Source organism: Quercus suber, unplaced genomic scaffold (assembly GCF_002906115.3).
Source record: "Quercus suber isolate HL8 unplaced genomic scaffold, Cork oak 2.0 scaffold_380, whole genome shotgun sequence".
NCBI classification, from domain to species: domain Eukaryota; kingdom Viridiplantae; phylum Streptophyta; class Magnoliopsida; order Fagales; family Fagaceae; genus Quercus; species Quercus suber.
This window is the reverse complement of record NW_027069832.1, coordinates 188,913-215,055: the sequence shown is the minus strand read 5'-3', so window position 1 is coordinate 215,055 and position 26,143 is coordinate 188,913. Positions and strand designations below refer to the sequence as shown.

Here is a 26,143-nt window from a genome sequence, read left to right as displayed (position 1 = left end):
AATATGAATCCCATCCACACTGACCACATACCCTAAGAACAGCAACTTATCAGTCAAGAAGCTGCATTTCTTCAAGTTGATATACAACTCATTGGCCTGCAACACTGCTAATACGTCTCGCACATGATTATAGTGGGCTGCTTCTGTCCTACTATAAATTAGGATATCGTCAAAATAAACTACCATAAACTTTCCAATAAATGGTTTCAATACCTGATTCATAAGTCTCATGAAAGTGCTAGGAGCATTGGATAATCTGAAAGGCATTACCATCCACTCATACAACCCCTCATTTGTCTTAAAAGCTGTCTTCCACTCATCTCCAGGTCGGATCCGAATCTAGTGATACCCACTCTTGAGATCCAGCTTGGTGTAATACTTTGACCCACTCAGCATATCAAACATGTCATCTAGTCGGGGAATAGGAAATTGATACCTGACTGTGATCTTGTTGATGGCTCGACTATCCACACACATACGCCAGCTCCCATCCTTCTTTGGTGTCAACAGTGCCAGTACTGCATATGGACTCATACTCTCCATGATCTACCCCTTACTCAAAAGCTCATCCACTTGCCCTTGTAGAATCTGATCCTTTTGAGGATTCATCCTGTAATGTGGCAGATTAGGTAGACTAGCTCTAGGAGCTAGATCAATGCAATGCTGGATGTCACGCATTGGTGGTAAACCTCCAGGAAGCTCTTCCGGAAAAAGCTCTTCAAACTCCTTGATTAATGGTTGAATTGCCTCAGGTATCTCAATAACCTTCTTTGGCTCACCATCTGTCACCACTACAGCATATACCTTTTTCAACTCCTTACACTCCCTGTTAAACTCATCTTCATTGTTCATTATGAGGAGTGCTAGTTTCCCTTCCACTTTAGAAGCTTTGGGTATACTGCCTTCCTTAATAGGACCAAGGACAATTTTTCTGCCATTCTTAAAAAACACATACACATTATCCTTACACTTATGAGCAGCATCTACATCATACAACCAAGGTCTACCCAGTATTAAATGACATGCATCCATTTCAACAACATCACAAACTACTTCATCTACATAACATTTACCCATAGAAAAAGTAACACGACATTGTTGAGTGACAAGAGTTTCCATACCTTTCTTGATCCAACCTATCTTGTACAGAGAGGGATGTTTTTCTGTCTTCAATCCTAGCTTTGCTGGGTTTAATAGAGTCCCAACCTGGGAGGGATGCACCCGGAAAGGCAACCCATACCAAGCCTCCCACCCCTCCTCCTGCTCTACCCCATCCCCAACCGGTTGACTTGAAAAGGAAGAGAGAACAAAAAGGGAAGGAGGTGATGGAAACTAGACCAACCCTTCCCCCTCGCGAGGACGAGGTTCAAAGAGCATCTAAATAGGCCAAAACTAGGCAGAAAGGTAATGAAAGAAAGAGAGACCCTCTGCCCGAGCCTGCAGCCTGGCTTCCGGTCCCAATGTTAGATGGGGTTCCCTTATTGAATGATGCTTCCATTAGGGACTTCCAAGGCAGAAAGGCCAGCTACGTGGCTGACGCAGTGGAGCAAGCTCTGCTGCTTCCCAGAGATATGGCCGAGCTGAGATCTATGAGGAGGCATGAGGTCTTCCTCAACATCAAAAGATATTTATCTATGGTATGATTCTACTTAACCATTCTTTTTTTTTTTTCTTTTTCTTTTTCTTTTTTTTTATTATTATGCTTGACTTATCATTTATATGATATGTTATTTTATTTTTCAAACCCCCCCCCCTTTTTTTCTTTGGCAGGCTGTTCAAGCCTCTTTCCGAGCAGAAAAAAATGGCCAATTCCTGCCATCGACAAATGAAAGAGGAGGAGGGAAGGCGTAACACTGCCATGGAGGCCTTTCAAGTGGCCGAGAGAAGCCTCCAAGAGATGAAGAAGAAGCTCCAAGAGGAGGAGAGTGAAAGAAAATATGCAGCAGCTGCCCTTGAAAACGCAGAGAGGCAGGCTGAGAGTCAAAGACTGCAACTGTGGGGTGTTGAAGACCAATTGGCCACCTCCAGGACTCAAATCGCCGCATTGAAAAAGAAACTAGAAGAGGTCAAGAAAGCCAGAATTTTAGCCGAGAAAGCTAAGGAAGAGGCTAAGAAGGCTAAGGACGAAGCTGAGCAACATGGATACAAGGTTAGGGTGGCCGAGACCGAGGACACCCTTAGGGTCGAGGTCCTGGCCGTGTGTAGAAACTGCACCCTAACATAGGGTGAAGCTCTCAATCAGGCCGGGGCTAAGGCTTCCTCTGTGCTTAGGAGGGCAGAAAATATCTACTACCCCCCAGCCATACACGCTTCAAGTTCTTCAGACTCTAAGGCCGTCTCACCATCCTCGAAGGCAGGTGAAGTTCAAGGCGGCCCACTCAAGGCTCCTCTTGCAGTTGACACTACTACAAAGGGGTTAGAGTAGGATGAGGATACCTCAAAGATAGGGGAGGCCAATAAAGAAACAGTCCAAGGTTCTGACCTCCCTCCTCCTGCTCTGAAGGATCCCTCTAAGGATAAAGAAACTTCTCAAAGTATGGAGTTGGTGTTGGCAACCCTTACCATACCTCCTCAAGAGGGTCCCAAGGATAAGGCTGAGGTGTCCACCACAGCAGCAAGCACACAACCTACCAAAGATCCCAAAGACAAACTTATAATGAAAATGAAGAAATAGTTTATCTTCTTTTCTTTTTCATTTGTTTCAGTTTTCTAGTTCTATATTTGCATTAAGCTTATGTAATCCATCTACTTTTGTCAGAGGTTCACTATTAATGAGACTTGTAAACTTTCATCCTTATAATCTTAGTGTCAATATTGTTTCCAATTTAGCCTTTTTTTGCTCTATAACTTTGAGAAAACCCATAATAAATGATCTTATCTTGAACTCCTAATCTGTCTAAATGATAGCACAGGTTTACACATAACATGATTAGTAACAAAATAAATGAAAACTACTAAGTCTATTACCTCGGCAAAGAATAATCCTGATTTTAAGAATGTACATAATGTTGCAATATGTATATAAGTTCACATTACTTTGTGCCTTACTCATCAACAAGCTTACAAGGTCAAAAAGGATAGTCAAATTTTACACACATATAGGTGTGCCCGTAAATGCTTTAAGTGATGCTCATGAGCATCCATTTGGGACTCTTGTTATAATGGATATCATTGCTCTTTGGAGTAATCATACTAGGTGCCAATGTAGTTAATAAAAGATACTAATTTACCTTGAACATGTATATCACTAAGTCTTCAATAACCAAAGTTCTGCCCCGACACTGTGCAATTTGAGGGAGAATGTTAATTTGCCCTAAATATATGGTCTGAGGAGCCACGCATAGCCAAGGCTCCATTTGATACTTAGAAAAGTAATTGAGAGATATCAATTCTCTTAAGGTATGTGATCCAAGGAGCCATGCATGACCAAGGTTTTGTTTGATACTTAGATAAATGTCATACCGTGTTAATTTTCCCAAAGCAGATGTTCCAAGGAACTAGACATAGCTAAGGTTCTATTTATCACTTAGAAAAATAATTGACAGATATCAATTTTCTTAAGGTATGTGGTCCGAGGAGCTAGACATGACCAATGTTCTATTTGATACTTAGATAAATGTCATACCATGTTAATTTTCCCAAAGCAAATAGTCCAAAGAACCAGACATAGCTAAGGTTCTGTTTAACACTTAAAAAAATAATTGACAGATATCAATTTTTCCAAGGTATGTGGTCCGAGGAGGCAGGCATGACCAAGATTTTGTTTGATACTTAGATAACTCTCATACTATTTTAATTTTCCCAAAACATATGGTCCGAGGAACCAGACATAGCTAAGGTTCTGTTTAACACCTAGAAAAATAATTGACAGATATCAATTTTTCCAAGGTATATGGTTCGAGGAGTCAGGCATGACCAAGGTTCTATTTGATACTTAGAATGACAGTAAAGACGCCAGATAAGTGATATAACAAACCCAAAGAAGGTGAAGAAAACTTGTATTAATAATAATATCTTCTAAGATTATTTACATTCCAGGAATGAGGTACAACCCTATCCTCTAGAACTTCAAGATAATACGTGCCTATACCAGCCACTGATGTTATACGATATGGTCCCTCCCAGTTGGGTCCTAACTTCTCCTATGCTAGGTTTTTGACAGCTCCCATAACCTTTCTTAAGACCAAATCCCCTACTGTTAGCGGCCTTAGCTTTACGTTAGCATCATACCCTTATTTAAGTTTGTGTTGATAATATGCCAATTGGACCATGGCATTTTCTCTTCGTTGTTTAATTAAATCTAAACTCTTCCCCAATAGCCCATCGTTGCTGCTCAGAGTGAAAGAACTTGTTCTTAGGGTGGGGAATCCAGTTTCTAGAGGAATAACAGCCTCGGGCCCATATGTCATTGAAAAAGGTGTCTCCCCTGTGGACCTACGAGGCGTGGCCCGATAAGTCCATAGAACGTGTGACAGCTCTTCGACCCATTTCCTATTGGCATCATCCAGCCTGTTTTTGAGCCCACTTACTATAACCTTATTGACAACTTCAGCTTGTCCATTCCCCTGTAGATATGCCAGGGTGGAATATATGTTCGTTATGCCCAGGTCGCAGCAATATCTCCTAAAGGCCTTGCTATCAAATTACAAACCATTGTTCAAGATAAGGTGCGAGGGACTCCGAACCTAGTGACAATGTTTTTCCAAATAAACCGTTTGGCTTCCACGTCCCTAATATTGGCCAATGGTTCAGCTTCAACCCACTTGGTGAAGTAGTCTGTGCCGACCAGTAAATACCTCTTATTTCCTGCTGCCTTAGGGAAAGGGACTACAATATCCAGGCCCCATTGAGCGAAAGGCCAAGGACTGGACAAAGGATTAAGGATTCCCCCAGGTTGGTGAATGTTTAAGGCAAACCTCTGACACTAGTCACACTTCTTAAATAGTCCGCTACTTCTTTTGGCATCCTCGGCCACCAGTAGCCTTGCGTAAGGGCCCTATGTGATAAAGACCTGCCCCTCGTATGGCTTTCGCAGATTCCTTCATGCAATTCTTCCAGGATTAGCTCAACTCCCTCCGGGTGTCACACAGAAGATACGGGCCAGAAAAAGACCTCTTATACAACTTCTGGTCCTCAAACAGCCAGAACTGAGGAGCTTTTCTTCACACTTTGTCAACTTCGGACTTATCCTCTGGTAAAACATCTTCCTTGAGAAATAATACAATAGAGTCCATCCAGCTAGGACCCGCCCTTATTTGATTAACATGAGCTATGGTTCTTCCAGCCTCGATAGGTCTACATAAGTCTTCTACGAGAATTACCCGAGGTAAATTTTGTGCCGAGGATGTTGCCAATGTAGCAAGGGAGGCCGCATGCGTATTTTTAATTTTAGGGACTTGTGATAAATTGAAAGATTCAAACTTAGACTGTAAATGTCTAACCTGATTTAAGTACTCTTGCATTCTGGGGTCTCTAGCTTCTAGCTTTCCTCGGACTTGGCCAACAACCAATCTTGAATCAGAGACCAATTCTACTGCCTTTCCACCCATTTTTTGTACCATGATCATCCCTTCCAGCAGAGCTTCATATTCAATTTCATTGTTTATAGCTGAGAAGCCCAACTTTAAGGATTTTTCGATTGTGATGCTCTCTGGAGATATCAAGACTAGCCCCACACCCAATCCCCTATAATTTGCTACACCATCAACATAGACTTTCCAGGATGCAGGTTCTTGTACAAAAATCATTCCAACCAATTTTCCATCCATGTTTTGCTCTTCTAACTTTTCTTCTTTCGGGGATTTAGCAAACTCAGCGACCAAGTCAGCAAGAACCTGACCCTTGATAGAGGTGCGTGGCATGTACTTGATGTCAAAAGCCCCTAAAATCGTGCCCAACTTTGCAACTCTTCTTGTGTAATCCGCACTCCGTAGTAGAGATTTAAGTGGAAGTTGGGTTAAGACGACAACTGTGTGTGACTGAAAATAATGGGGAGCTTACGTGTAGCATGCACCACTGCCAAAATGGCCCTCTCTAGCATTAAGTAACGAACCTCGACTTCACGTAATGATTTACTCATGTAATAAACTCTCTGAACGCCATCATTAACACGTATTAACTCCAAGCTCATCGCATGGGAAGCTACCGCGATGTAGGCAAACAAAGCTTTGTCCACCTCAGGTCTGGACATTATAGGTGGCCTAGACAAATACTCTTTCAACCGCTGGAAGGCTAGGGTGCACTCTTTGGTCCATTCAAATCCTTTCCACTTATTCTACAAATAAAAGAAAGGTCTACACCTGTCAGCTGACTGAGAGATGAATCGGTTTAGAGCAGCAGTCATCCTTGTAAGCCTCTGAACCTCCTTGGGATTCCGAGGTGGTTGCAGGTTGTTAATTACCTTAATCTGGTCAGGATTGACTTCAATTCCACGGTGTGTGACCATGTAGCCCAAGAATTTCCCTGATCTGACACCAAAAGAACACTTGGAGGCATTAAGCTGTAGCTTATATCTCCTCAAGATATCAAAAATGCTTCCGAGGTCTTTAACATGATCAGACTCGACCTTACTTTTTACCACCATATCAGCGATGTAAATTTCAATGTTTTTTCCTAACTGTGGCTTAAACATCCTAGTCATCATCCTCTGATAGGTAGCCTTTGCATTTTTCAAACCAAAAGGCATCACCTTATAATGATAATTTCCAGTAGGAGTGACGAAAGCTGTCTTTTCCTGGTCATCTAAAGCTAAAGGTATCTGATGATACCCTTGGAAGGCATCTAGAAAGCTCATCCGAGGATGTCCCACAGTTGCATCCACTAATTAGTCAATCCGAGGCATTGAAAAAGGGTCCTTTAGGTAGGCCTTGTTCAAGTCCATGAAATCTACGCATACACGCCATTTCCCAGTCTTCTTTTTTATCAATACTGTGTTAGCCAGTCATTCGGGGTAAAAAACCTCTTTAATAGCCTCAGCTTGCTTAAGCTCACCACCTCGTCCTTAACAGCATCAGAATGCTCCTTGGATGAACGCCTAGATGGTTGCTTCTTGAGGGTGACAGATGGATTGACATTCAGATGATGGCATATGAAACTCGGATTCACCCTCAAAGCTTCGTAGGCATTCCAAGTGAACACATCCAAGTTTCCCCTAAGAAATTCCACCAATTCCTTCTTTTCCTGAGATGGCAGCTGAGCACCAACTTGGAAAAATTTCTCCGAATCATCACCAATGAAAAATCTCTCTAAATCTTCACATTTGGCCTCCTCAACTGGTCCCTTCGCGAGTGATTTCGAAGGCTTTTACTGCTATAAGCCCTCTTTAGATGGGGCCGAGGGTTCAGCTACTAGCTGATGCAAAATTGCAAACATAAGGCACTGCCTAGCCATAGATTGATCCCCTACTAGTTCCTTAATCCTATCCCCTGACGGATACTTCACTTTTTGATGCAGAGTTGAAGAAACAGCCCCTAGGGTATAGAGCCAAGGCCTAGCTACAATGGTCGTATAAGGGGAGTATGCATCCACCACTATGAAGTTCACTTCCACTACTTTTAAACCTACTTGCACAGGTAGCCTGATCTGGCCCTTTGGAATAACAACCTTCCTATCAAAACTCACCAGGGGTGAATCATAAGCAGTTAGATCCTCAAGTTTTAGGTTCAACCCTTTATATAAATCGGAGTACATGATCTCTGCACAACTGCCCTGGTCTACCATCACCCTTCTCACATTATATCCTCCTATTCTAAGGGTTACCACCAAAGCATCATCATGCAGCTGAATGGTCCCTGCTTTGTCTTTATTCGAAAAACTCAATGCCGGTCGAATTTCTAATTTGGCCCTCTTCGGTCCAAAACCTCATCCTTGGCAGCATCAAAATGCTCCTTGGATGAACGCCAAGGTGGTTGCTTCTTAAGGGTGACAAATGGATTGACATTCAGATGATGGCATATGAAACTCGGATTCACCCCCAGAGCTTCGTAGGCATTCCATATACAAGTTTCCCCTAAGAAATTCCACCAATTCCTTCTTTTCCTGAGATGGCAGTTGAGCACCAACTTGGAAAAAAATTCTCTGGATCATCACCTTTGGTAAATCTCTTCAAATCTTTACATTTAGCCTCATCGACTGGTCCCTTCGCGAGTGATTCCAAAGGCTTTGATTGCTATAAGCCCTCTTTAGATGAGGCTGAGGGTTTAGCTATTGGCTGATGTAAAATTGTAAACACAAGGCACTGCCTAGCCATAGATTAATCCCCTACTAGTTCCTCAATCCTTCTCACAACATATCCACAAGGCACTGCCTTGGTCTACCATTACCCTTCTCACATCATATCCTCCTATTCTGAGGGTTACCACCAAAGCATCATCATGCGGCTAAATGGTCCCTGCTTTGTCTTTATTCGAAAAACTCAACGCCGGTCGAATTTCTACTCTAGCCCTCTTCGGTCCAAAGCTAGTGTCCTCGGCTGGGAGCTGAGCTACGAACATCACTCTCGAGGGCTGTGAACTAGTCCTCCTAGGTGCAGTAAAGATGACATTGATTATGCCTATCGGGGGCCTTAAGGAAGCATTTCCTTGGTTCCTGGACCTTGACTGGTCACCTTGCCCGTTTGGGCAGTACAAGAGATGCTGTAATTTCCCCTCTTTGACCAGTTGCTCCAGATGATTCCACAATGCTTGGTAGTCCTCGGTGGTATGTCCCTATTCCTGATGGTACTAGCAATGAAGGCTCTGGTTACGTCGCAAGGGATCTCTACTCATCTTGTTCGGTCATTTAAAGTATGGCTCATTCTTGATCTTCTCTAAAACTTAGTGCACCAGCTCTCTAAACACAGTATTTATAGCTTGAGGAGCTATAGGGGAAGATTGCCCAGCAAAATCTCTCTGGGATCTGTTACTGTTGTAGCGGTCCGACCTGAAATCCCTCCTCTCCTGAGGGATAACTTTACCCTTTCCCTTATCTTGCTGTTGGTCCTCCTCAACCCTCTTGTATTTACCAATCCTATCCATGAATTGACGTATATTGGTAATAGGTTTCCCGGTTAAAGACTTTTTTAAGCCATGCTCGGCAGGTAGGCCGAGCTTAAAATTGCTAATGACAACGTCATCAAAATCATTGTCTATCTCGTTGAACATCTCCCAGTATCTATCTGAATACGTCTTCAGGGTTTCTCCTTCTCTCATGGACAAAGACAACAAAGAAGCTAAAGGCTGAGAAACCCTTTTACATATGAAAAATAGAGATCCAAATGCTTAAGTAAGCTCCTTGAAAGAATCAATGGAACCTGCCCTCAAACTATCAAACCACCTCATCACCACAGGCTCTAAACTGGATGGGAATACTTTGCACATCAAAGGCTCGTTCTTGGAGTGTACGGCCATCTTTTGATTAAAGTAGCTGACATTCTCCACCGGATTTGTTCTTCCGTTGTACATGGTGAACGTGGGTTGGGAAAATCTTTGAGGAAGTCTCCCTCTTTCGATCCAACATGTGAAATGTGACTTTGCAATCTAGCTCAGTGCTCTACTCATAGCGTCATTTCCCAGGCCGACCAAGGAAAAATTTCTATCTCTATGTTCATGATGATAATCTTCATCATACGAAAAACTCTCGCTAGGGGGAGTTCTCGATCTGCGCCTATATCTCTTATCCTCCTCGTTGTCAGAAGAGAAAATAAGATTGGATGGGGTTCGCCTTCGACGTTCATGATGCAGGCTTCTCCTGAGGTGGTCAATCTCCCTCTACATATTTCTGGCATTATCCTCCTGAGAGACATGGCTTTTACCCCTAGCCTGACTTCTACTAGTATGGGTAGTATGTACACTTCCCTCCCGGTCTCTTTGTCGTTCAAGATCACAGAAGTGATCTTGATGCTAAGACCCCATAGACTCTGCTTGATGTGGACCTGAACCTACCATTGTTGAAAGTTGGAGTCACTAAAACACCAATTGTTCCCACAGACAACGCCAATTGTAAGGACCAAACTTGAACTCGTACCCACTGCTTGGATGGACTTAAACCCAAAAAGCCCAAAACAATAAATTTATAGAGAGTGGTATAGAAAACACTAGGCTTTAGTTGATCAAACAAACATTGGAATAGATTTAGATGATAAGAGAATGAAAATAAATAAGGTTCTATTGAAGAAAAATAATCCTCGGTAAGGTCTGAGGTGCATTATTCTTGTATAATATTCTCAAGTTGGGTTACAAGTTTGGTTCTGAATGCTATAGTGTTTCTTCTTGTGATTTCTGATCCCCCTCCCCTCTTGTTGCTCTCCTTTCCTTTTATATCATCCTTCTCCTTTCTTCCCACTTCACACATGCATGCTAGATAATTCTTGTGGATACTTGTCCCATCATCCCTTTCCATTAGTCTTCATGTAGTAGCTGTAAGGCTGTAATCTACTATTCAAGTATCACCTCCACATTAATGTGGCCAGGGTGTTAGCTGCAGTGCATTTAATACGGAGGTAGCAACTTTCCTCCTTAGATATTTTAGGGCATTACCCTGTTCACCACTCTTTTAATGCTTATCAACACATACGAGACTTCTTGGAACTTCATTCCAAGTGACTGACAAACTTTTTGGATATCGGCATTGGTTAGCCGAGGACGAATTTATCCTCGCCCTATCCCTTGAGCCATTATGGTCAAAGTTAACCTCTATTTACCAATACAACCTTCACTAAATAAGATTCATCTTCCTCAGACAACCCCTTATCCTTGGATTGGGCCACAGACTCGTAATATGAGCAAACGATGAGCTCCCAAACCCAATATCCCTACACAGATAAATATCTCAATTAAATTGGAATGATAATAGTTAATCATTATCACTATTAAAATAAAATAAAAATAGAGATAATTATCTACAAGGAGGTCAATCCTAAGTGAGACTTATCCTTTGAAACCACTATAAATAAAGGGCATACCTCCTCTCATTCAACACAATTTTTCTAGACGTTAAAGCTCTGGAGAAATTCTGCCTCAAGAACACATGAAGAACATTCAAAGAAGTTCTTTGAAATTCTATTGGAATTAAGCTAAAAATCCTCCATAAACTTAAACAAACCCCAAATCCTTGAAGCTCAACGACTCAAGTCTCTAAAGTCCCGAAGAACTTCAACCTAAAAGCCTTCACATTTGAAGACTTGAAGAACAATAAATCTCTAATAAACTCAAAGCTAGAGATTTGTTGTAAAGACCGTTCAATTCATCTTCCAATCAAAGTCAAGAAGATTTCTTATTTGAGTCAAGTTAAAAGAAGATAGAATCAAAGGGTATTCTTTTGTAAAAGAATTGAGATAGAGATTGTACTCATTATTCATCAATACAAATTTAGATTTGCAAAGCATTTTTTTTTTTTCAATTGTTTGATTTTCTGCAATTGAGAATTTTGTGTTTACAAATTTTTGGCACACCCAGTGGGACGATCTCTACCTCTCATCTCTTCTTCATCAACTTGTCACATCTTTTGACGCCCTATGGCTTCAGAGAAGACTCAAATAAACAATCCCCTTTTTGGAACAAGTGAAGTTGATCCTACAATTGATTCGAACTCTCATCAAGTTTTGATACTCCCTATACTAGACCCATGACAAGGGGAAGGACAAAAGCCCTTGCAGAAGTCTATGCTTAAACAACACCCATACCCCAATCCTCACCTGTTTTCAACACTTCTGAAACCCAAAAGTCACAAACAACCTCATCTACTCAAGGGGCAAGCAAAGATATAGTTATCCTCGTCAAAGAAATGTTGTCTCAACCAACTTTGTCACCAGAACCGATCCAAGAAGTTCCAATTGTTGAAAAAGAGAATGAATCACTTGATGGCTCTAAGTTCTCTTTTTTAGAAAATATTCCTACTTCTAAGCTTAGGGACTTCCCTCACTTTTTTAGTTCATTTGCCATTCCTGTCATGATGACTAACACATCTCTGGAGGAACAAGTCTCAACTATAGCCCAAAATTTAGAAGAGCTAATGAAGTCCATGACAGAAGGGAAGCATTGAGGGACACACAAATAATTTTCTTAATGGATAAGATAAGGAATACATCTGGACTGAATTGTGAAGATGAAAGTTTTAAGCTAAAACAAACCCATAATGAAAAAATTAAGAGTTCAACAAACGATCTCAAACTCTCTGCAGATGGGTCTATCTCTTCTGACCAGCTCAAGGAGTTAATCAAGGAAGCTATCAAAGACCAAGTTAGGGGTGGAAGTCAATCATCCATTGCCTATGCCAAACCATACACTCAAACTATAGATCTCTTAAGGATGCCTCAAAACTATCAACCACTAAAGTTTCAACAGTTTAAAGGTAAAGGCAATCCAAGGTAGCATGTAGCGCATTTCGTGGAAAATTGTACTTGTGGGGATCTCATGATCAAGCAATTTGTTCACTCTTTGAAAGGAAATGTGTTTAATTGGTATATTGATCTAGCGCCTAGCTCTATTGATAGTTGGAATCAAATGGAAAGAGAATTCCTAAACCGTTTCTATGGTACTTGACGTACTGTTAGTATGATAGAGCTCACCAATTCAAAGCAGGGGAAAGAAGAACCTGTCATTGATTACATTCAATGGTAGAGAAACCTTAGTCTTAATTGCAAGGATCAATTATCTGAAGCGTCTATAATTGAGATATGTATTCAAGGAATGAATTGGGCTATAAGCGATATCCTTCAAGGAATAAAGCCTAAAACAAATTAGCAACACACGCCCATGACATAGAGCTTAATATTGCTTCCAATGGTCACCAAGGCCCGCCTGTTCAAAAACCCCACAAGGGGAGAGAAAGACAAGACACTCGCAAAGGGGGCAAATTCCCTCCTAAACCGGAAAACAAGTAGTCTTTGATTGTAACTACTACTCCTCTCAAAGTTCTAGTTAAGCCCAAGATGAAAGAACAAACGTCTGCTCTCACTTAAGATAAGAGAAGAAGAAGACCAACGTTACAAGAGATGCAAGAAAAGCAATATCCATTCCCTGATTCCAATATCTTCAAGATGTTGGATCATTTACTTGAGTTGAAGTTGATTGAGCTACCAAAGATGAAACGTCCTGAAGAGGCCAACCAAACGAATGATTCTAAGTATTGAAAGTATCATCGCCTCATAGGCCACCCCATAGAGCAATGCTTTGTGTTGAAAGATAAAATCATGGAGCTAGCCCATTAAGGAAAGATCACATTTGATGATGAAGTTGTGACTGCCAATCTAGCCATGGTGGCCTCAACAACTATTTCTACTTTTCTCACCATTCAATTTGGTTCATTTGAGCCTATTGAGGTGAAAGTACCTTTCTCCCCAATACCAATTCCCGAGGATTATATCTTTTCATCTCTTACATGCTATCAAGTGAGTGGTGAAGAAGAATCTTCAGATAGTGAGGAAGAAACAGAGTGAGCTATTATGTATAAAGCATACTAGTCTTCAATCATTTTCACTAATGATGATTGTTTGTTGGGATCTAAGATTCACAATCGTCCCTTATTTGTGACTAGCTACATTTGAGAAACAAAATTCAATCGTATCCTTGTTGATGGTGGATTTGCAGTCAACATTTTGCCACTTAAAATATTGAAAGAGCTCGAAATCTCCTTGGATGAACTACTTCCCAGTAAATTGATGATTTAAGGCTTTAATCAAGGTGGACAGAGAGCTATTGGGAAGATTAGGCTTTATATGCTTATTGGTGAGATGGAATCAAGTGCATTTTTCCATGTCATTAATGCCAAGACCACTTACAAACTACTTATTGGAAGATCATGGTTACATGAGTATGGTGTTGTGTCATCTACGTATCACCAATGCCTTAAATATTTCCAAGATAGACAAGTTAAAAAAATAGTAGCTGATCACAAGCCCTTTACTGTAGCTAAATCACATTTTGCTAATGCAAAATTTTATTTGGAAGATGATACGCTAGAAGAAGCACAAGTCGTTGCTTCACCATCTAGCAAATAAGTAAACCTCCACTCCAAAACTTCAAGGATTGACTCTCCAGTTGAGGAGAAGGAAACCAAGCAAATAAAGACTTCCATAAAAGATAAGAAGCATCATGCTTTTAAAGTAACTAAGGTAGCTCCTGTGTTACATTATATCCCAGTCACCAAAAGAAAAGAGGGTCAATCCCCATTTTCAGGAGATTGGAAGACTTGCAAGGACTAACTCTTCTAGTTGCTAAAATCACAAAACCAAGAATCTCAAGCCAACCATTGAAAAGGTTCACAAGATCATCCTAATGACCGATTGTTGAGCATGGGACTCTGCCCACCAAACGAACCAAAGAGGGTTTTGACCCTAATGCATATAGACTCATGGCTAAAGCTGGTTATGACCATGAGAAGCCAAGTGGTTTGGGTAAACTCATCCCTGAAGCCTCTGTAAAAGAAAAACATAGGGTGTCGAAGGCCAAAGGTTTCAGTGTAACAAGTTCTAAGGTTGGAATTGGATACACTCCACCAACTCCTGTTCATATTCCCATCCGAAAAGCTAGTGATTCAATAATTTCAGCAAACTATGAGGAAGAAGAACAATCTTCGAACCTATCAAAGAAATCATATGTCTTTGACCGCATTGGGCAACCCACTTCCCATATCTTAGTCTTTGATAGGTTGGGGACACAAGAAGATAACTCTATTGTTGGCACTCAAGGTTCTATTTTCACAAGACTCAGTCACTCAACTCCTTCTCAAGTTGGTACTCAAGGTTCAATTCTCACAAGGCTTAGTCATTCAATTTCTTCTCAACTCTCAAAAGATTTGAAGGCAAAGTGAGAGCAAAACAAGAGGACAAATTTCCTCCCTAGAGATGCTAATGACACACTTATTGTTGATCAATATTCAAATGAGATTCAAAGCTCCATTCCTTCTCGTATGAAACATAGAACCATTTGGGAAGTAAATACTGGAGAAGCTCTAACTGCAAAAAGGCGTACAATGGTGATCACAAATCAAGAAGTCGAAGATGATGTTGTTACTTCAATGAATCATGTAACAATTGTTGAAGACACAAAAGAGGAGCCCCCTATTGAAGAAAATGTTGAGGATTCTCCACCCATATTTGAAGAAGGCATACAAGCTACAGTTGATGAATTGAAGGAAATCAACAGTAATACAACTAAAAGACGTTTTGAGAATTGGCCTTATCAACGGCAAGTTCTTGAAGCATTACTATTCTTGAAGTCTGAAACACTTCTTGGTAAGAGCCTAAACTACCTACCTTAACATTTGAAGGGTACATGATGTTTTCCCATTACTCTTGAAAGTGTTCACGTGTAAAAAATAATAATATTTCTTGAATTATATGATGACTTGATTCCTCTCAAAGGGTACATAGGCAGCTTGGTATTCTATGCTAAGTTCAGTCACATGTCAAAAAAAAAAAAAATTCCTTGAATCATGTGATGATTCAATCTCTCTTAAGTGGTACACAAGTAACTTGGTATGTCACACTAAATACAATCATAGTTTTGGGTGAACGGCACTACGATATCGTATGAAGGCAAACATCACTGTGACATTGCTACCAAAAGGAATGCAAAATCACCATGAAAGCAAACATCATTGTGAGAATGTTGCTTGGCGTCTCTAAAATGTGGTTTCTCCCTCCTCTTTAAAGTCTAGCTGCCTTTCATGGTTAAAGTCTTGGTGGTATCCCCTTAAGTTTTCAAAGACTTGGTGGTACCTCCATGCATCTTCAAAGACTTGATGGCCTTCTCCTTCGTTGCTTGGATGATGAGGAAGCTGTCAAGGCACTTGAAGAAGTTCATTTAGGCATTCGTGGTGCTCATCAATCTGGTCCAAAACTTCATTTTCAAATTAAGCGGATGGGTTATTATTGGCCCACTATGATCAAAGGTTGTATGAATTATGCAAAAAGATGTTCAACATGTCAATTCCATACAAATTTCATTCATCAACCTCTGGAACCCTTACATCCTACCGTAGCTTCATGGCCATTTAATGCTTGGGGATTAGATGTGGTTGGACCATTAACTCCAAAGTCCTTTGGTGGACATTCATATATCTTGACTGTGACAGATTATTTCTCCAAATGGACTGAAGCTGTTGTATTTTGAGAAGTGAAGAAAGAAACTGTTGTGAACTTCATCAAAAGAAACATCATCTTCAGATATGGTGTACCGTGTTATATAATCACTGATAATGGGAAAGAATTCTACAAGTTGATGGACAAGCTTTGCAATGATTTTGGTTTTAAGCAACATAACTCCTTTATGTATAATGCTCCAGCCAATGGTCTTGCAGAAGCCTTCAACAAAACTCTATGCAATCTATTCAAGAAAGTTGTAGGGAAGTCAAAAAGAGATTGGCATGAAAGAGTTGAAGAGGCTTTGTGGGCTTATCGCACAACATACTGAACACCTACCCATGCCACGCCCAACTCTCTTGTTTATAGGGTAGAAGCTGTTTTACCACTTGAACGCCAAATCCATTCATTAAGAATTGCCATTCAAGGCCTCTCAAATGAGGACAATGTTCTTCTATGACTTGAAGAATTAGAAGGTTTGGATGAAAAAAAGGCTTGAGGCACAACAACGCCTTTGAGTGTTATCAAGCTCGCATTTCTAGGACTTTTGACAAAAAGGTTCATCCTTGATCTTTCCAAGTTGGAGATTTGGATCTTGCTATGCGAAGACCCATCATCATCACTCATTGCACCAAGAATAAGTTTGTGTCAAAATAGGATGGACCATATGTTGTTCAAGAAGCCTATACAAATGACGCATATAAGTTGGTTGCTGTAGATGGTTTGAGAATTGGCCCTATCAACGGCAAATTCTTGAAACATTACTATGCTTGAAGTTTGAAATGCTCCTTGGCAAGAGTCTAAAATTGCCTACTTCAACACTTAAAGAGTACATGATGTTCTCTCATTACTTTTGAAAGTGTTCATAAATTATTTATAAAAAAAAAAAGTGTCTGTTAGGTTGAAAACATTTTAAAAGGTGACTTTGGCAAAAGTTAGGGTATTAAAAGCTTGTTAGGTTGAAAACCTTTAAAAAGGCAGCCTAGGCAAATATTAGAGCAAAAACAAAAAACAAAAAACAAAACAAAACAAAAAAACAAAACTTTTTTTTTTTTTTTTTTTTTTTTTTTTTTTTTTTTAAAAAAAAAAAAAAAAAAAAAAAAAAAAAAAAAAAAAAAAAAAAAAAAAAAAAAAAAACCTTTGAACTACGTGGTGACTTGATCCCTCTCAAGGGGTATATAGGCAACTGTATTTTGCACTAATTTCAGTCACGTCTCAAACCAAAAAAACCCTTTGAACTACGTGGTGACTTGATCCCTTTCAAGGGGTACGTAGGCAGCTTACTATTTTGTACTAAGTTCGGTCACGTCTCAAACCAAAAAACCCTTTGAACTACATGGTGACTTGATCCCTTTCAAGGGGTATGTAGGCAGCTTAGTATTTTTTTGAAAGTACTCACTTGAGATGCGGGATTTGGTTTATCCATCTCTCTCAAGTGTGTAAATTTTTTCTTCTTCTTTTTTTAGAAATAATTTTGAAAACTGACTTTCACTTCTTTTCCTCTTCTTTTTTTTTAGCGTGTCCAAACCTTTTTCTTCGAAAATTCATATATTGGCGACAAACCGGCCCTATTCATTTATTCAAAGAAAGACAACAAAGAAGCGAAGCCTACAACTCTAATCACCCGTCCTCCCATCATTGGGAAGTTTTCACCAAAATTGGACTGTGATATATGTCCACCTAACTTGCCGCAATGGTCACAAGCTTCTCCCCAAAATATTGATGCAAGTGCGACACTTCTACTCGCTTCCCACCACACAAACATTGTGAGTACAAGACCAAACCCATCTCTGGGACGAGAAACAATTGCAGGTCGAACCAACTAGGAGTACTCCTTCAACATGAATGGAGGAATTTCCTTTATTCCATTATATTGGGAATGGTTGGAAAATGTGCTCAGTCGATGCAAGGGACTCCTTAATGATGCCAACCTTAGTGAAGCTATTTTCACTTCCTTGTTCACATATGATTACAATGAACATCTTGTGAAAGAGTTTTGTGAATGTTGGAGTCCAATGACAAATATTTTTTTGCCCATTCTTGTTTGCAGTGGGGACCACTTCATCATAAAAAAGTCCTCTAATTGGCTTATGCAAATCTCACATTGTAAATTTCTCCAACCAAAGTATGCAAAGTATTTGTCATTGGACTCCAACATTCACAAAACGCTTTCACAAGATGTTCATTGTAATCATACGTGAACAAGGAAGCGAAAACAGCTTCACTAAGGTTGGCATCATTAAGGAGTCCCTTGCATTTACTGAATACGTCTTCCAACCTTTCCTAATATAATGGAATAAAGGAAATTCCTCCATTCACGTTGAAGGAGTACTCCCAGTTGGTTCAACCCGCAATTATTTCTCGTCCCAGAGATGGGTATGGTCTCATACTCGAAATGTTTGTGTGGTGGGAAGCGAGTAGAAGTGTTGCACTTGCATCAATATTTTGGGGAGCAACTTGTGACCACTGCGGCAAGTTAGGTGGACATATATCACAATCCCATTTTGGTGAAAATTCACCAATAATGGGAGGACGGGTGATTAGAGTCGTAGGCTTCACTTCTTTGTTGTCTTTCTCCAAATAAATGAATAGGGCCAGTTCGTTGCCAATATATGAATCTTCAAAGAAAAATGTTTGGACATGCTAAAAAAAGGAGGAAAAGAAGCAAAAGTCAATTTTCACAATTATTTTTAAAGAAACAAAAAAAAAATTACACACTTGAGAGAGATGAATAAACCAAGTCCTGTATCTCAACTAAGTACTTTCAAATCTTAATACTTGAGAGAGATGGATAAACCAAGTCCCACATCTCAAGTAAGTACTTTCAAAAAAATCACACACTTGAGAGAGATGGATAAACCAAACCCTGCATCTCAAGTGAGTACTTTCAAATCTTAATACTTGAGAGAGATGGATAAACCAAGTCCCGCATCTCAAGTAAGTACTTTCAAAAAAATTAAACACACTTGAGAGAGATGGATATACCAAATCCTACATCTCAAGTAAGTAGTTGAGAGAGATGGATAAACCAAGTCCCACATCTCAAGTGAGTACTTTCAAATCTTAATACTTGAGAGAGATGGATAAACCAAATCCCGCATCTCAAGTAAGTAGTATGTCAACAGAAAGTCACAAACATGTAGGAATAAAATATTGCATAAAAAAAATAAATAATAAATAAATAATAAAAAAGAGTACAAGAATGTACCTCTCGAAGAGGGGGTTCCATACTCGAGCTTGTGCAAAATTTGACACAATTGCGATGGTCTTGTGAAACTTGGTGCAAGGTTCTTTAGAAACAATGAAAATTGTGAAGACGGATACTACAAGAAGAAAAAGGGTCATGAGCACGGTCTACAAAAAATATACACGAGGTTACAATAAAGAAGAGATTATACCTTGCTACCTGACTAAGAAAGGAAGAAAAAAAAAATCCTATGCCTTCTTCAAGATTTTTTTTTCTTGAGATGTCCGAACTTATGCACTATGCGAGGAAAATTGTGAACTATGTGTGGCCGGGGCTGCCCTTTTATAGTGCTGGTCAGAGAGAGTTTAATTGCAACTAAAACTTATCTAGTCAAGACCGGATTGGCCAGGAAAAGAAGTCAGAATGAAGGAGAATTCTTGTATCTGATGAAGGGATAAGGCATTGTGAGTTCCATTGTCCTACTTGGAATTAAACTCTTAAGTAATTTTTAGTTGCAACAGACATTAACTCCTACTTGTCATAAAAAGATACCAAGCATGTGTTTGACTACTAATTAAAAAGCCAGTTTATTTTACTATTTATCTTATTTTTGCTACTATTCATGAGCCCTGCTATACTTTTCGGTACTATTTATAGGTCCCACTGTACTATTTCAGCAAACTTTTACCTTTATTTACAGTACTTTCAGCAAAAAGTTTTCAATTTCAACAAAATAAGCGGATCCCAAACATATCAGAAGATAATAATTTTAAAATAATCATCATTGCAAGTTGGGACTTCTCCAAAACATAGAGTCTCAGTCCTTATATAGCTAGGACGTTGGCTGATTGATATTAAGCTATTTAAAGTTCTCTCTAAATCCTTTTCGAAGTCATCTAGTCATAGTTTAACTAGGAAAAGAAGTCCTACTCGTGGAGTCATATTGGCATGAGAATGTTGGATGATATTTAGTCAAATACCAATTTAGATAGGAAAAGAAAATAAGCGGATTCCAAACAGATCAAAAGATAATAATTTAAAAATAATCATCAGTGCAAGTTGGGACTTCACCAAAGGATAGAGTCTCAGTCCTTATATAGCTAGGACGTTGGCTGATTGATATTAAAAGCATGTTTGGCACCACCATTTTTCATCACTCAATTTCCGTCACTCAATTTCCGTCACTCATCACTCATCACTTAAAATACCCCACTCCGTTTGGCACCATCACTCAATTCTCATCACTCAATATTTTTCAACTATTTGTGGGACCCACACACTAACCCAATGTCAGTTGACTTTCTCTCTCTCTCTCTCTCTCTCTCTCTCTCTCTCTCTCTCTCTCTCTCTCTCTTTTTCTTTTTTTTTTCTTTTTTTTCTTTTTCCCCTGCCTATTCCCTTCCTTTTTCTCTTCGTTTTCNAAGTGAAAAGAGAAGAAAAGAAGAAAAAAAGAAAAGGAGAATAATTTTAAAAAAAAAAAAAACCAAACCCAGGAAGTAAAAAGAAAAGAAAAGAAGAAAAAAAGAAGAAGAAGAAGAAGAGGAGCAGGTGTTCCAGACCCGTGAAAGACAAAAAAAATAAATAAATAAAAAGAGAGAAAAGAAGATAAAGTGAGAGCAAAAAGTCTGACCGTGGGACCCATGTGAAATTTTAATTACAAAAATGCCATTGAGTTATGAGTTATGGAAATTGAAAACAGCTAAAAGTTGTTTTCAGTTTCCACAACTCGTAACTCAAAAAGTAGAGAATTGAGAGATGAAAACAGAGTTATGGAAACAGAGTATTGGTGCAGCCAAACAAGTATTTTGCAATGGGTCCCACCATTTTTGAGAATTGAGTTATGGAAACAGAGAAATGAGTCATGAAAACTGATGAACCAAACAGCCTCTAAGCTTTTTAAAGTTCTCTCTAACTCCTTTTCGAAGTCATCTGGTCAGAGTTTGACTAGGAAAAGAACTCTATGAATGAGTAACATTAGAACTCTTTGAAGTCTTGATATAGTCACCACCGCGCACCCTTGGTGCAGTGGTCACTTCACAAATATAAGTACTTGTGGGGTGTGGGGGGCAAAGGCCGGGGTTCAAGTCTCTAGGAGGGAGCTTCATACACATATACACTTAGATTGGGCTGAAGTAAAAATTCTATCTTGTATTCTTGATGATAATTATTCTAATTAAATATAGATAAATATTTCAATTAAATTGAAATGATAATAGTTAATCATTATCATTATTAAAAGAAATAAAAAATAGAGATAATTATCTATAAGGAAGTCAATCCCAAGTGGGACTTATCCTTTGAAACCACTATAAATAGAGGGCATAGAAGACTTGAAGACCGTTCAATTCATAGAATCAGAGGGTATTCTTTTCTAAAAAAATTGAAATAGAGATTGTACTCATTATTTATCCATACAAATTTATAATTGCAAAGAATATATTTTTTTCAATTGTTTGATTCTGCAATTGAGAAATTTTGTGTTTACAATGAGCTTTAACATCATATTAGATGTTGTAGCTATGATGATCAATTAACTTACCCTTTTGTTTTTGAGGAAGAATGTCCAAATTAAGTCGTGGATCATTGTAATGGCCTCTTAAGAATCCTATTAACTATCAAAATCATAGAATTTTTATCCGACATTTTGTTTTTGTTCGTAGATTTAAGTGTCCCTAAGTTTGTTTCTGGGTTGTATAAGTTTCGTAACAATCGTTGAGGATGATAAATATTTGGGCATATAAGATGCAATGACGTTGGAAGTTCTAGGCTTGTGGATATGACGATCAATTACTTTACCCTTTTGTTTGACGCTGAAAGCCCAAAGTCATTGTTCATAAATTGGCTAGGAACATGTTTGTATGTCTGAATATATGGATGTGAATTTACGCACTTTGTTGTATTTTATATTGCTTGTTTTTCATTTTATCATATTGTTGTGATTTTGAAAGTATTATTACATTCTGAGTTAAAAAATTGGATTTAGCTTATTTCCAGTACTTTTTTAAAATGAATTTCCTTTTGTTTTAAATGAATTTCCACCTTTTATTTAGTAAGTAGGTGATGTCCATCACCTACTTACTAAATAAAATGTGGAAATTAAAACTCACTAACACTTGTGATTGTATATTTAAAACAAAATGACATCTCTAAACAAAATGACATATCTAGTTTAAAAAGTCTAATTTATTGTTTAGTTAAAAGACTGTCACAACAAATTTTTTTGGGTTTGGTTTACTTCCATTAATGGAGGTAAACCAAACCCTAAAAAATATCCAAACCCTAAAAAATTTGTTGTCTAGCTTTGTTTAGATAATTTATGTCAAAAGCCCAATTTAGGTAGATTCAATTGGATTTTATTTTATTTTTATAAATGATAAGGAAATATACACATAAATAAAATAAAAAAACTTGCACAAAATGAAAGAAAGTAAATTTGAACTTTGTCTCTCTCAATATCACTTAACCTACAAGATATTGAAGAAATTATATAAGAATAGTAATAGTATTTTTAGGACTCTCTTTAATTTCAGTTTTTATAGATTTCATCCTTGTCTTCTTAATAAAATTTAGGGTTCCTACTTTTTCAGTTTCATTATTTTACTATTATATTTATTAAATTGGTTTTAGGTTTAAAAGTTTAGGGATAACTATAGAATATTTCTGAATCATAATAAATGTTTATTTCATTCTCTCATATAATATCAAGGTAAGTTATACTATTCATATAAGAAGAGAGAGTATGCATCTATTAAAAAATACTAGTATGTAGCCTTGTGCATATGCATAGGTAGAATTAAAAATTTTAGAAGATGTTCAAATTATACAGGTAACTATTTACATTTTTTTAAACCATATATTTCTAAAAAATGTAATGGTTTCTCATATATATATATATAGAGATAGGTTCAAGTTATACCTAGTGTAACTCTTTAAAGTTACACATTTTTTAAACCATTAGATTTAAGTAGATCCAATAGTTAAAAAAAGACCCTCATTATTACAAATATTTTTATTAGAATTTCATTAATTACTCTTATTTATTACATTCTAAACATATTTCTAAACCCGACAAAACTTGATGACTGGCTCTCTCTCTCTCTCCGTTTGTCTCTTTTTGTCTGTTTGTCTCTCTGTTTCTCTTTGAAATATTATGTTATGTTTGATTGCAATTTTTGCCTTTTGATGTGATTTTTTTTGGGACTGTATGTAATCTATGGATTCATTTGTCAAGTTCTGTTTTGGACACTAGAGGAAATTAAAGCAATTTAATGGGTCTGTGTCTTTGAGCAAAATTCAGATTCCACGGGAAGTAAGGCACCAGGCTGGGGTGAGCAATGGAGCGTAGAAGGTTATGGTGGCAATGATGATGATGACAAGCTCATGAACAAGGTAGGAAACAGCAGTGGCAGCAAGATGGGAGATGTGAAAGCAGCAGCATCGGCAGGACTCGGCAAGCTGCATCAGTGAGCGCCCAAAAGGTTAAGAGCGGAACCTTGGTGGGAATCAAATGGGTCAAGAATCAGTACCAGAAAAAGGTCTCTAAATGAACAAAGATTTGCTCCTCTGATTGGATGAATGAAAATTTGTATTTGTTCCAAAAAAAATAACCAAGAACATTTTACATGAAACTTTATACATACAAGATGGACAATGTGAACAGCTCTCTTTGTTGGCTTGGTAGTCAGTTGCTCATTTTTCTTATCCCAAGCCCGAAGGTGGACAATTTGATTTAGTTTTGCTGTTCCTCACCCTCTATAATATATTACGTTTCTCTCTTTATCTCCTCCTCCATTGCTCCTCCACCATTGTTCCACCTCCACAGGTTGCCGGCAGCAAAAAAGGAAGAAGATGGTTTCAATTTATTGCAGCGGCTATGATGTCTGCAATTTATGTGGAAAATAAGGAAGAAGATGGTTTCCTGTATATGACCTACAGTGGCGAGAACACCTTTGGGTTTTGCTGAATCGTGATTAAGCTGCATTTATGTGAATAGGAGTTACAAATAAAACTAAGAAAATGATGGAATTAGATTAGATGTAAATTATCTGTAGTTCATTAGATTGATGTACTAAGCAGTACACTATGGTTTGGATCAATGACTATATTTTTTAGTTTGTCAACTGTTTAGTATTATGTTCTTTTTAAATTCCAGATGGTTTGGATCAATGTCTACTTTTGCCCATTTGACTACCTCTTTTATGATTAGGGTGAATGACTATTTCAAGTAAATGAATTGTTTGTGCAACTCTATGGATGTGTGCGCGCTTGACTCTATATTTTAGAGTTCTAGGGTTGGCATAAGCCCAACACCGATGGGTATGTGGGAAAAAATGGGGAGGTGGGAGGAGGTATTGAATCAATTGATAGAAGTGGAGGGTTGAAAGCAAAACATGGATGATAATGGCACATGGACTGGTTTCTTGAGCGCCACTGGTAAAGGACGGCCTTCATCTAGTCGTCTAGTTTGAGATAAGAGTTTTAGAAGTTGGACCTAGTGCAGAAATTGTTATTGGCATCATTAATAAATAATGGCACATCTAATGATAGAATTTTATAAGCTTTGGTCAGTGACTAGTCTGCCTATTGACACATCCACACTCAACTTCACAATATGCTTTAGTGTTAATCCTAGGATTGGATTTTAAGCAATTATACATGGGACCACCATGAGTACTAGCTGAATAAAAAAATTAAGCACATCAGTTACAACTTCACACTTAAAGATGTGGATCTGCATGTTAATTTGGAGGTGATATTAATACATGTATCAATATTGTGAAGTTGAGTGGGAAGGCCTGATCCTTTGCATAATTGGCTTGCGTGGGAAGCAGATTTGCGTGAGAAGCAAATGTACTTGTCAAGCGTGGTTGTTTTACTATTGCAAAATATGTCTTCACATTTGCATGAGAAGCAAATGTACTTGCCAAACGTAGTTGCTTTACTATTGCAAAATTTGTCTTCTCAAACCCCCTAGAGGATTTGACAGCAATTCTTAGTTTAGTGATTGTCTTGTGTTTTAGAGGTGTTGTAATGTGTTTTGTTTTCTATTTTTCTATGGTTTAATGGTAAACCTTACTATTAAAAACTACAAAGTGCTTTCCTCTAAGATTATTACGAATAGTTCCAATAAATTTATAGACTCCGCTGTTATACAAACCGTTCTGGGAGACAGAAATAGTCATCTGTGATTGAAATTTTAAGTCGAAACTAAGATCATAGTCTTAATTCTGCCATCGCTGTCCAGTGGGGGCTATCTGCTACTATGGTAGAGCTTGCTAGCACTGCCATGGCATTATGTCACTAAAAGGATTTTACAAAATCTTCAGAATGTACATTATAAAGCACAACAATATTAATATATTATAGAGGGTGAGGAACAGCAAAACTAAATCAAATTGTCCACCTTCGGGCTTGGGATAAGAAAAATGAGCGACTGACTACCAAGCCAACAAAGAGAGCTGTTCACATTGTCCATCTTGTATGTATAAAGTTTCATGTAAAATGTTCTTGGTTATTTTTTTGGAACAAATACAAATTTTCATTCATCCAATCAGAGGAGCAAATCTTTGTTCATTTAGAGACCTTTTTCTGGTACTGATTCTTGACCCATTTGATTCCCACCAAGGTTCCGCTCTTAACCTTTTGGGCGCTCACTGATGCAGCTTGTTGAGTCCTGCCGATGCTGCTGCTTTCACATCTCCCATCTTGCTGCCACTGCTGTTTCCTACCTTGTTCATGAGCTTGTCATCATCATCATTGCCACCATAACCTTCTACGCTCCATTGCTCACCCCAGCCTGGTGCCTTACTTCCCGTGGTATCTGAATTTTGCTCAAAGACACAGACCCATTAAATTGCTTTAATTTCCTCTAGTGTCCAAAACAGAACTTGACAAAT

At 38.5% G+C, this 26,143-nt stretch overlaps 1 protein-coding gene across 1 annotated transcript; it reads right to left on the bottom strand.

The window, feature by feature from the left end:
• Nucleotides 1-546: 546 nt before the first annotated feature.
• On the bottom strand, nt 547-1,119 carry LOC112024528 (uncharacterized). Its single transcript, XM_024057151.1, has one exon. The coding sequence runs from the start codon at nt 1,117-1,119 to the stop codon at nt 547-549; it is 573 nt and encodes a 190-aa protein (XP_023912919.1).
• Nucleotides 1,120-26,143: the final 25,024 nt, after the last annotated feature.

Excerpts from the sequence above, each read along its gene's own strand:
- LOC112024528 (XM_024057151.1), bottom strand. The coding sequence starts at position 1,119 with ATGGAAACTCTTGTCACTCAACAATGTCGTGTTACTTTTTCTATGGGT.